Source organism: Mobula birostris, chromosome 1, assembly GCF_030028105.1.
Source record: "Mobula birostris isolate sMobBir1 chromosome 1, sMobBir1.hap1, whole genome shotgun sequence".
Taxonomy (NCBI): Eukaryota; Metazoa; Chordata; class Chondrichthyes; order Myliobatiformes; family Myliobatidae; genus Mobula; species Mobula birostris.
Window position 1 is genome coordinate 47,796,752 of NC_092370.1, and position 13,581 is coordinate 47,810,332.

The 13,581-nt window shown below is 41.0% G+C and overlaps 1 protein-coding gene across 1 annotated transcript in view; it reads right to left on the minus strand.

Moving 5' to 3' along the window:
- Positions 1-3,787: 3,787 nt before the first annotated feature.
- Positions 3,788-13,581, minus strand: part of rgs20 (regulator of G protein signaling 20) — a 100,927-nt gene continuing 91,133 nt past the window's right edge. The window contains exon 5 of the mRNA XM_072243874.1: positions 3,788-3,976. Within this exon, the coding sequence (XP_072099975.1) occupies positions 3,788-3,976 (189 nt within the window). The remainder of the gene's footprint in view (positions 3,977-13,581) is intronic.

The window sequence follows — 13,581 nt, forward strand, 5'->3', positions numbered from 1 at the left end:
AATACTAATCTTTATGATGTTGTACAGAGCTTAGGATATATCCCACTGCTTATAATGTTTTAATAGGGGGGAGTTACCATAACATCAGATAGATGGAAGTATAGTATTTAGTTTTACATTTGTGGTTATTTCTATTTTCTAATGGACCATTAAGAAACTATTGCAGGCTTTACAAAAGAAGCTTTTTAAGGGATCATGTTGGATCATATTATAATACTCATTTTTAGCCAAAACTTTTATGACAAATAAAGTTTGTAATTTGTAAAATACCCATCATTTTGATTTCATTGTCAAGATATCATCTGGAGTGACATAATTGCAATGTTTTACTTAGTTACATTTCTGAAGTAAAAACATCTCTGCAATGAATGTCTTGAACAAAATTGAGGCATGTTTTTATTTCTTGTAAGGATATATGAACTTAGAAAGTGGAGCATTTATTGCCTGTGTTTTGCCGGAAATTTGCATTCGAGATCATTTTTGTTTTATTTTTTAATATGGTGATTCTTACATCCAGTGAAATTACTGGCCTCAGAGCCAGACATGTCTAAGCATGATTCACACAGTGTTTTTTTCCTTGCTGCTACTTGTGCATATGATAACACCATCAATGCTCATTCCACTCATCTCTGCCTTACTAATAGAAATGGAACAATAACACACAACCTACAACCTTTAACTCCTAATAAACCAAGGAAAAAACCTCTCCGGGAGTTGGCTAGGAAATGTGAATTAGTCCTGAGACAGAAATGATGTGGTATCTGTAGGAACTGAGATTCCAAAGTTTTTAATAATTATTTGGCCTTGCAGTGCTCACTGCAAACCTTAAATTTCACAACTGTAGTGAATTGCTGAAATTCCTGCCCGAATAATGAGACTACGGGTCACAGTGCAATGGGCACAACAGGTATAATCTGCAAATGGAAACAAACCATTACTTTCTATCACAGTAATCAGGTAAAACAAAACACCTGAGTTTTTAAAGGTAAATTTTCTGATTCTTTTTTTTGGTGGAGTTCCCCAAATTATTTGCTATTGCCATATCCAGCAACAGTTCAAAAGGGCAAATATGGCTGAAATCAACTTTCTATGGTATACCACCTGGTGAACAGATGACAACATTAGTGTCTTCAACAATATTAGACAGTAGTAGGGAATATTGGATGCTTTAATTGATGTGGCAACTTCATGGCTTTATACAGCTTCTGGTACTTGGTTACTTTCCAGCAAAGCAATATTATTTGCATTTATCCAAATGGACAATAATTCATTTTGTTAGCAGACATAATGGTTCCAAGCCTTTGTTTCAACTGAAGAATACATATAATTTTCTCTAGGAGTATTGTATTGTGATGTTAATATTTCTCAATATAAGAAAAGTAGTTACTTAATCTAGTTTTGAAGGAGTTTTAATCTTTACATGTTTATTCTTTATAAATACAAATGAAGAAAATATTTAGGTATAAGTTATTGAGCAGTTGACTGAACCCCTTCATGTGAAAATAGCTGAGCAGTTACCAAATGGTGCAAATACTGTATAAATGGCATGAGAAGTGGATTGCTGGCCAGAAAGTTAACCTCCTAATGAGAAGGCAATTCTTGTGATATACTCCTGAAACGGATAAATGGAATTGTTAATAAGTCTATGAAGGAAAAAAAATTAACATAAAGAAAAATATTTGTTGCAAATTAATTTTTAAATTATTGTTGCATGCAACCAGTATTTTAAAAATCTTCATCAGTATTTTGTGAGTCATGCACCAATACCATACATGCCAAAAAGAAACATAAATTAAGAACATACTTTAAATTATAATTTAAGTATTTGAAGATGCTATGCATTTTTGGTCTTATGCTGTATCATTGATACATATCTCTTTACTTTTATGATTGTGGGTTAATACTGCAAATCCTGATCCAAATGAAGGTACTGCATTGTGGTGCAATCTGGAGACAGACTTCTGCACTTACAGGGAAAAGATAAAAGACAATGATCATTTGAGAGACAATACTCTAACCAGTCCAACAGCAGTCATCATGAAGAATTAAACATATAAAGTCAGTTGGCATTCCAAAATAATCTGAATTATGAGATTACCAACAATAATTTCCCCCAAATGTTAATGTAAACTTTTTATAAAGAACAAAACAAACACGTACATTTTTAATTGCAAATGAGATTTTTTGTGTTTATAATATTTACAGGTTACAAGTTTGAAGACATATTTAAGTTTTACTAGTCCCTTACAGGAAACCTCAAGAATGGACAAAAGAAGATTGGACACTTTGTTTAGAACTGGAGTAATTAATTAGGACGCTGCTTGAAATCACATTAGTGTTAATTATGCATATAGCAAATAGTTGCTAAGCATTAGTAGTAAATCATATGTAAAACATTTTTGTGCAGAACAGCTTATTCCTTAATATTTGGCCTTATAATCTATTTAGTGATTTTCTTCTCTAAGCATCCCTTAACACCACCCATTTAGTTGCGCATTTATCTTCATTTTTTTTGTTTGTTAGTATGCAAATCTGTTAACTCTGTGTATATCTTATTTTCCTACACATTGTTTGTAATTACTTAACAACTGGGAATAAAATAATTAATTTTTGGCATTTTTCTTGTCTGTATGACTAAAGTGCTATATTTGTAATCATGTGGTTTTAATAATACATATTGGAACTTTAAAATCACCAATAGACCATAGTTTGAAGGAGTAAAGTAAATGAGTAGATCATACATTTTCCACCATTGTGTTATAATGTGGTTATTTGATTCTATTTAGCTCACTGAAACTGGGAAGGAAAAGTGTTCCTGGTTATGCATTTCACTAATATTTACTTTAATACAGTACTGCATTCAGATTCCAAATTGAGGAGTGTGTCTTGCAAAATTAGAGGAATATGATTATCTTTCCAAGAAAGATATAGTTTAGATGTACAATTGAACAAGGGCATTACACCAGGTACAATACATATCCAGAATATTACTTTATAAAAGATTTCATCACATTGTGTACATTAATTTAGTTGTGACAGATCACGAAACAACTGTAAATTAAAATTATTGTGCTTTATTTTTTTTAAAACAATTGAAATGCCCACACTTTGTCCGTTTTCCATTTGCAAAATAAAACAAGTGATAAATTCTTTGAAATCAAGTTTTATAAATATTCACAAATCATAACTAAAAAAAATTGCATTTTAAGCAAAACTCTGATAGTAAAATAATAGACGTCTTACAACAAACCATGTTTTATAGGCAGTATTTCAGTATTTTTCCAAACCATTGGCTTAGATACTTTAAGTTGATCCATCAGCACTATGTTTACATTTATCAAGTATATATACTCCAAGACAAGTGGAAGTACCGCCCAATGTGGCTGTGGCATCATTATCATAATGTGCAATGGTAGGAGACTTTTGAACCATACTGTAGTACATGTACCTCAGGTGAGGATGTCATTAGAGGAACATCAAGGCACTTCCGCAAACAAACTCTTGTCTTCGAGTACATCTTATTAGTATTTCATGTAAAAAATACAACTACAGGCTTTTAAAACGGCTAACATTTCATCAGTCATCCTTTGGAGAATCTTGCTGTGTTGATCTGAAGCTGTGTTTTGGCCTGTGTTCAGAGCCCTCTGCAGATAGACATTAAAATCCTTAGTAAAATTTGCCTGAGTATTACTTTCTGGTGAAGATCAAATAGCTCCAGTGTCCCTGTGAGTAATAATTGCCCACAGACATTTCAAACTTTTATTTTCAGAAACAACGTTGGGAAGGCTTAAGGTTCTGACGATGTATCAGTTAAGGATTGAAGCAGGGTTTTGTAGACAGCGGAGTTCATAAATCTTGGATAAGAGTCTCTGTGCATTAATGTGTAAATCTGAAGCTGTGCATCATCAAATGTATGAGGGGTAGGTTCAAGCATGTTTCTGTTGATGACCTCGCGGACTCTGGAATCAAGGCTGACCTAAATTTAGAATAATACAAAATAAGGACCAGCTCTTCCAAGTATAATTTGCTTTTTACATTAGCGAATGAAAAACTAATTTTTAGAACACATTTCCGTAAAACCATATTTACTGAAAATTTACTGGTAGAATGGAATATCTGAGTAGAAAATGTATAACTATGCATCTGTTTGTTTCATATAGAACAATCTACTAAGAGTAGAATTATTTAAAAGTTTGTTTTGGGACGGATTCACACATATATACAGTCAGCCCTCTGTATCCACGGGGGTTTGGTTCCGGGACCCCTCGCGGATATCAAATTCCGCGGATGCTCGTCCCGTATATAAAATGGCGTAGTGTTTGCATATAACCTACACACATCCTCCTGTATACTTTAAATCATATCTAGATTACTTATAATACCTAATACAATGTAAATACTATGTAAATAGTTGTTATACTGTGTTGCTTAGGGAATAATGACAAGAAAAAAAAAGTCTGTACATGTTCAGTACAGACACAACCATCGTAGCTCTTCTGGGAACGCTGATGCTGCCTCGGTATCAGCCGATGCCGATTCTCCCGTGATCTTTAAGTTCTTGAGGCTGTAGCACTTTACATAGCTAGCCAGCCATCCCTTACTAGCCTTCCTCTTGCTCACAATACAAGTAGCAAATGAACGAGACGTGAGGCAAACAATGCTCAAACAACGAGTAATACTTTTAATTATCTCTAGATTACAGTACTTTACGCTCCCTCTTAGCCTTTGAGGAATTGCTTTGACCACTTAATTGCTTTTTAGGAGCCATTTTTTCACAGAAACAAAGGATGGACACAACACAAGTAGCGACCGAACGAGATGCGAGGTGTACAATGCTCAAACAACGAGTGCTGGAGAGAGAACTTCCGTTTTTTCTCGATCCCGATCCGTGGTTGGTTGAATCTGTGGATGTGGAACTCGCAGATACGGAGGGCGGACTGTATTGCTAAGTTTTAGGTTCTCTGATTAGTTTATCTATTCTCAGAACCATTTCTGGTGTTTTTATGTAACAACATTGTAAAAAGTGAAGTACTTAAAATTGCTGATTATGCAGGGATTTTGTTTCCTGGTGTGTCTTGGATCTAGGTTCACAGTCTCTAAACGAGAGGCTGACTATTTAGGACTGAGATGGGGAAAACATTATTTATCAAGTATATATGAATTTTTGGAATTCTTTACCAAGAAGGTGGTGGAGGTTTTGTTGCTGAATATGTTCGAGACAAAAATTGTTAATTGTTTCATATTAAGAAATATGGGGTTGGGTTCAAAACTAGCACTTAGTTAAAGGATCAGCCATGATCTTACTGAAAATGAAAACAAATGGTAGGGCCAAATGGTTAATCCTGCTGTTATTTCTTATGTTGTTTACCTTTTATAACAGTAGGCAAGACCTATTCAGCCTTGGTGGCATTCTTCCAGGTAATTAAAAATCACATGTATAATCTCAATAAGAACACAAGTTAGTAATTATATATTATTAATATAAAAATAGACATGTTTCAATTGGACAATGAACAAGGAAGGATAGTGTAAGACCAGAAGACATAGGAGCAGAGCAACACTCACAACACGCTGGAGGAACTCAGTAGGTCAGGCAGCAGCCGTGGAAACGATCAGTCCTGATGAAGGGTTCCGGCCTGAAACATTGACTGATCATTTCCACAGATGTTGCCCAACCTGCGGCATTTCCCTTCCATGCCATCGACTTAACCTGCAAGATAACATTTAGGGAATCCTGCACTAGGACTCCCAACTCCCTTTGAACCTCTGATTTTTGAATTTTCTCCCCATTTAGAAAATAGTCTACTCCTTTATTCCTTCTACCAAAGTGCATGACCATACACTTCCTTATACTCTATTCCATCTGCCACTTTTTGTATCATCTGCAAACTTGCCCAAAAAGCCATCAATTCCATATTCCAAATCATTAGCATATGTGAAAAGAAGCCATCCCAACACTGACGCCAGCGGAACACCACTCGTCACCAGCAGCCAACCAGGAAAGGCCCCCTTTACACCCCCCTCATTTGCCTCCTGTCAGTCAACCAATTTTCCATCCATGCTAGTACCTTTCTTGTAATACAGTTGGCTCTTATCTTGTTAAGCAGCCAAGAACCTTGTCAAAAGCCTTCTGAAAATCCAAGCATACATCATCCACTGACTCTCCTTTGTCTATCTTGCTTGTTATTCCCTCAAAGAACTCCCAACAGTTTTGTCAGTCAAGATTACCCCTTAAGGAGACCATGCTGACTTTTCCTATTTTATTATGTACCTCCACGTACCACAAAACTTTATCCTTAACAATGGATTCCAACATCTTCACAACCACTAAAGGCAGTGTAGTTTCCTTTGTTCTGCCTCCCTCTCTTCTTAAACTGTGGAGTGACATTTGCAGTTTTCCAGTCCTCTGTCTTCTTAAACAGTGGAGTGACATTTGCAGTTTTCCAGTCCTCTGGAAGCATTCCAGAAACCAGTGATGCTTGAAAGATCACTTTAATGCCTCCATAATCTTTTCAGCTACCTCTTTCAGAATCCTGGGGTACAGTCCATCTGACCTAAGTGACTTACCTATCTTCAGACCTTTCAGCTTCCCAAACACCTTCTTAGTAATTTCAATTGCACTCACTTCTGCCTGCTGACACTCTCTAGTATCTGGCGTATTGCTAATGTCTTTCACAGTGAAGAATGATGCAGAATGCTTTTAAGTTTGTCTGCCATTTCTTTGACCCACATTACTACCTCTCCTGTGTCATTTTCCAGTGGTCCAATATCCACTCCCAACTCTTCTATCTCTAATATATCTGAAAAAGTCTTTTGGTATCCTCTTACATTATTGGTTAGCTTACCTTCTTGTTTCATCCTTTCACTCCCTATGGCTTTTTTAGCTGCCTTCTATGGGTTCTTGAAACCTTCGCAATTGTCTAATTTCCCTCTAAGTTTTGCTCTATTATATGCCCTTTCTTTTTTGCTTTTATGGTGTCTTTGACTTCCCTTGTCAGCCACTGTTGCATTATCCTCTCTTCAGCATACTTCTTCATCTTTGGGATGTATTGTATCTATACTGCGCATTCCAAATTGCCCCCATAAACTCAGGCCATCGCTGTTCTGCCCTCATCATTGCTTGTGTACTCTTCCAATAAACCTGGCCCAGCTCCTCTCTCATGCCTATGTAATGCCCTTTACTCCAGTGCAATACTGATCTGACTATCTTCTCGCTCTCAAACAGCAGGGTGAATTCTATCATGTTATGATCACTGCCTCCTAAGGAGGCGTTATCTTAAGCACCCAAATCAAATCTGGTTCATTACACAACACCCAATCCAGAATTGCTTTACCCCTAGTGGGCTCAATAACAAGGTGCTCTAAAAAGGCATCTCATAGACATTCTACAAATTCCATCTCTTGGAATGCAACACCAAGCTGATTTAAGCATAGAACATAGAATAGTACAGCACAGTACAGGTCCTTCGGCCCACAATGTTGTGCCGACCCTCAAACCCTGCATCCCATATAAGCCCCCACCTTAAATTCCTCCATATATCTGTCTAGAAGTCTCTTAAACTTCAATAGTGTATCTGCCTCCACCACTGACTCAGGCAGTGCATTCCATGCACCAAACACTCTCTGAGTAAAAAACCTTCCTCTAATATAATATCCCCCTTGAACTTCCCACCCCTTACCTTAAAGCCATGTCCTCTTGTATTGAGCAGTGGTGCCCTGGGGAAGAGGTGCTGGCTATCCACTCTATCTATTCCTCTTATTATCTTGTACAACTCTATCATGTCTCCTCTCATCCTCCTTCTCCCCAGAGAGTAAAGCCCTAGCTCCCTTAATCTCTGATCATAATGCATACTTTCTAAACCAGGCAGCATCCTGGTAAATCTCCTCTGTACCCTTTCCAACGCTTCCACATCCTTCCTATAGTGAGGTGACCAGAACTGGACACAGTACTCCAAGTGTGGCCTAACCAGAGTTTTATAGAGCTGCATCATTACATCGCGACTCTTAAACTCTATCCCTCCACTTATGAAAGCTAACACCCCATGAGCTTTCTTAACTACCTTATCTACCTGTGAGGCAACTTTCAGGGATCTGTGGACATGTACCCCGAGATCCCTCTGCTCCTCCACACTACCAAGTATCCTGGTAGTGCCTTGTACTCCTTTGTACTCTGCCTTGGAGTTTGTCCTTCCAAAGTGTACCACCTCACACTTCTCCGGGTTGAACTCCATCTGCCACTTCTCAGCCAACTTCTGCATCCTATCAATGTCTCTCTGCAATCTTTCACAATCCTCTACACTATCTACAACACCACTAACCGTTGTGTCGTCTGCAAACTTGCCAACCCACCCTCCTACCCCCACATCCAGGTCGTTAATAAAAATCACGAAAAGTAGAGGTCCCAGAACAGATCCTTGAGGGACACCACTAGTCACAATCTTCCAATCTGAATGTACTCCCTCCACCACCAGCCTCTGCCTTCTGCAGGCAAGCCAATTCTGAATCCACCTGGCCAAACTTCCCTGGATCCCATGCCTTCTAACTTTCTGAATAAGCCTACCACGTGGAACCTTGTCAAATGCCTTACTAAAATCCATATAGATCACATCCACTACACTACCCTCATCTATATGCCTGGTCACCTCCTCAAAGAACTCTATCAGGCTTGTTAGACATGATCTGCCCTTCACAAAGCCATGCTGACTGTCCCTGATCAGACCATGATTCTCTAAATGCCTATAGATCCTATCTCTAAGAATCTTTTCCAACAGCTTTCCCACCACAGACGTAAGGCTCACTGGTCTATAATTACCCGGACTATCCTTACTACCTTTTTTGAACAAGGGGACAACATTCGCCTCCCTCCAATCCGCCGGTACCATTCCCGTGGACAACGAGGACATAAAGGTCCTAGCCAGAGGCTCAGCAATCTCATCTCTCGCTTCGTGGAGCAGCCTGGGGAATATTCCATCAGGTCCCGGGGACTTATCAGTCCTAATGTATTTTAACAACTCCAACATCTCCTCTCCCTTAATATCAACATGCTCCAGAACATCAACCTCATTCATATTGCCCTCACCATCATCAAGTTCCTTCTCATTGGTGAATACCGAAGAGAAGTATTCGTTGAGGACCTTGCTCACTTCCACAGCCTCCAGGCACATCTTCCCACCTTTATCTCCAATCGGTCCTACCTTCACTGCTGTCATCCTTTTTTTCTTCACATAATTGAAGAATGCCTGGGGTTTTCCTTTACCCTATTCGCCAAGGCCTTCTCTTGCCCCCTTTTGCTTTGCTTCCTAAACCTCATGAATGCTGCCTTCTTCCACCTGACTAGATTTTCCACCTCACTTGTCACCCATGGTTCCTTCACCCTACCATACTTTATCTTCCTCACCGGGACAAAGTTATCCCTAACATCCTGCAAGAGATCTCTAAACATCGACCACGTGTCCATAGTACATTTCCCTGCAAAAACATCATCCCAATTCACACCCGCAAGTTCTAGCCTTATAGCCTCATAATTTGCCCTTCCCCAATTAAAAATTTTCCTGTCCTCTCTGATTCTATCCTTTTCCATGATAATGCTAAAGGCCAGGGAGCGGTGGTCACTGTCCCCCAGATGCTCACCCACTGAGAGATCTGTGACCTGACCTGGTTCATTACCTAGTACTAGATCTAGTATGCATTCCCCCTGGTCGGCCTGTCCACATACTGTGACAGGAATCCGTCCTGGACACACTTAACAAACTCTGCCCCATCTAAACCCTTGGAACTAATCAGGTGTCAATCAATATTAGGGAAGTTAAAGTCACCCATGATAACAACCCTGTTATCTTTGCACCTTTCCAAAATCTGCCTCCCAATCTGCTCCTCTGTATCTCTGCGGCTACCAGGGGGCCTGTAGAATACCCCCAATAGTGTAACTGCTCCCTTCCTGTTCCTGACTTCCACCCATATTGACTCAAAAGAGGATCCGGCTACATTACCCACCCTTTCTGTAGCTGTAATAGTATCCCTGATCAGTAATGCTACCCCTCCTCCCCTTTTTCCACCCTCTCTATCCCTTTTAAAGCACTGAAATCCAGGAATATTGAGAATCCATTCCTGCCCTGGTGCCAGCCAAGTCTCTGTAATGGCCACTACATCATAATTCCATGTATGTATCCAAGCTCTCAGTTCATCACCTTTGTTCCTGATGCTTCCTGCATTGAGGTACACACATTTCAGCCCTTCTACCTTACTGTCTTTACACAATTTATTCTGCTTCTCTTTCCTCAAAGCCTCTTTGTATGTTAGATCTGGCTTTACTCCATTCACTTCTTTCACTGCTCTATCACTCTGCGTCCCATCCCCCTCGCAAATTAGTTTAAACTCTCCCGAACCATGCTAGCAAACCTACCTGCAAGGATATTGCTCCCCCTCGAGTTCAGGTGCAACCCATCCAATCTGTACAGATCTCACCTTCCCCAGAAGAGATCCCAATGATCCAAAAATCTAAAACCCTGCCCTCTGCACCAACTCCTCAGCCACACATTCAACTGCCATCTCCTCCAATTCTTACCATCATTGTCACGTAGCACCGGCAGCAATCCTGAGAACGCCACCCTTGAGGTCCTGTTCTTCAGCCTTCTGCCTAGTTCCCGAAACTCACACTTCAGGACTTCATCCCTCTTCCTGCCTACGTCATTGGTACCAAAATGTATCACGACTTCTGGTTGCTTTCCCTCTCGTACCAGGACGTCATGCACCCGGTCAGAGACATCCTGGACCCTGGCACCTGGAAGGCAACAAACCATGCGGGTGTCCTTCTCACGTCCACAAAATCTCCTGTCTGCTCCCCTGACTATAGAGTCTCCAATGACGACAGCTCTCCTCTTCTCCGTCCCACCCTTCTGCACCACAGGGTCAGACTCAGCGCCGGAGGCCCTGCCACCGTGGCTCACACCTGGTCGGCCGTCCCCGCCAACAGTATCCAGAACGGTAAACTTATTATTCGGGGGAATAGCTACAGGGGTGCTCTGCACTACCTGTCTGCTCACCTTCGCTTTCCCCCCTCTGACTGTCACCCAACGACCTGCTTCCGACAGCCTAGGTGTGACTAACTCCCTGTAGCTCTCATCTATGACTGCCTCATTCTCCCCTATGAGTGGAAGGTCATCCAGCTGCTGCTCCAGATTCCTTACACGGTCTTCCAGATCGCCCAGCCGTATGCACTTCTGGCAGATGTGACTCTGCAGGAGAGGGGAGTTCCCCCAAGACTGCCACATCTCACATGAGAGGCACATCACCGTCTCAGGAGACATTGTAAAAACTAACTGCGAGCTAGCTTGTCCTCCGCCTCTTCTCATCGAAGCCTCTCGAGTCAAAGCCTCAAAGCTCCACTCCTTCACTGGCCCACTCACGCACTGGCCGCTTCGCTTGAGCTATCCCTCTATTTATCTGTTTGAGCTTTTCAAAATGTTTGGTCACCTGACCTCGACTGCCCAATCAACTGCTTTCTGCTGAGTCTGCGCTATTCAAATCTTGATTGTCTAATCAACAGCTTCCTGCTGATCTATTCAAATCTTGATTGACTTGATTGCACAGACCAACTGCCAAAACTGCCAGAATCTCTCGAGTCAAAGCCTCAAAGCTCCACTCCTTCACTGGCCCACTCACGCACTGGCCGCTTTCCACTGGCCTTTTCCTTAGGATTTTCCCAGTGTACCTGCATATTGAAATCCCCTATCATTATTGCAACATTGCCCTTTTTACATGCAATACCTTTCCTATCACCCATTTTAATTTGTACCCCACATCCTGGCCGTTGCTTAGCAGTCTGTATATAACTACCATCATGCCTTTTTACCCTTGCAGTTTCTTAAATCTACCCACAAGAATTCTCCTTATTCCGATTCTATGTCACCTCTTTCTGAGGATATGATTTTGTTTTGTTTTCACCAACAGAGCTACCTCACCCTCTCTGCCTACTTGTCTGTCCTTGTGTGTATCCTTGGATGTTAAGTTCCCAACAATGATCTTTTTTCAGCCACAATTCAGTGATGCACACAGCTGCATACCTGCCAGTCTCTAACTGCACTACAAGATAATCTACCTTATTCCGTATACTATGTGCATTCAAATATAACACCTTCCGTCCTGTATTCAGCACCCTTTTTGATTCTGTCCCTGTGTTATACTTCAACTCAACCCACTGACTGCTACTTTGCCTTATCATCTGCCTGTTCTTCCTCACAGTCCCACTACACGCTGCACCTACTTGTATGGCAACTGCTCTATCCTTCTCTCCAAATTAGTTTAAACTCTCCCCAACAACTCTAGCAAACCACCCTGCAAGGATATTGGTTCCTATCAGATTCAATGAGTAACCCGTCTTTTAGTACAGGTCATACCTTCCCCATAAGCGATCGCAGAGATCTGAAACAATGCCCCTGCACTAAATCTTCAAACACATACAGTATTCATCTGCCAAATCATCCTATTCATACTCTCACTGGCATATGGCACAGGTAGTAATCCAGAGATTATTACCGTAGATGTCTTGCTTTTTAGCTTTCTACCTAACTCCCTATATTCTCTCTTTAGGACCTCCTCCCTTTTCACCTACTTGTTTTGTTTACCAATATGTACTGCAACTTCCAGCCGCTCACTCTCTCCATTTAGAATGCCATGGGCCTGATCTGAGACACTCCTGACCCTGGCACCTAGGAGACTCTTTCACATCCACAGAATCTCCTGTCTGCTTCTCTAACCATGGAATCCCCTATCAATATTGCACTCCTCCTCTCCCTCGTCCCCATTTGAGTCACAGACTCGGTCCCTTCTCGCATTGTGCAGGAGGAGCATTTCACTATCGTGCCTGGCCAGAGAACTGATCAAATAGAGCTTTCTTCTTCTAGCTCATCACCTCACCCACACCCCCAAAACAGTATCCAAAATGGTATACCTGATGTTGAGGTGAACGGCCATGGCCACAGGGATACTCTGCACTGGCTGCCCATCCCCTTTTCTCCTCCTGACAGTCACCTAGTTAACATGTGCCCTGCACCTTACATGTACAGTAGCTACCTCTCTGTATGTCCTGTTAATTAACCTTCAGCCTCCTGAATGATTCGAGTTCATCCAGGTCCAGCTCCAGTTCCTTAACATGGTCTGAAAGAAGCTGTGGCTGGATGCATTTCTTGCAGGGGTAGACGTCAGGGACAATGGAGGTCTCCCTGCCTTCCCACATTCCGCAAGAGGAGCATTCCACTATCCTGCCTGGCATACCTCTGCTCTAAACCTGCAACAAGAAAGAAAGAAAAATTGAATGAAAAAATAGGATTATTTTTCAGGAATAGGATTGTGATAGAAATTAAATTGGAGAAGTAGGTGACCAGAAAGTGTATGGACATATTTAATGATGTTGCAAACTCCACCACAATAATGGGAGTCAAAACGAGAATTCTGATAGGCAGCAGTGATGCACAGAAAATTACTGTAGTAGTAACATTGTGACTGGGAGTAGAATTAGGAGTCATGGTGACTGTAGGCATAAGAAGGTGAGAAGTATTATAGACATGGGACAGGGAAATGCAC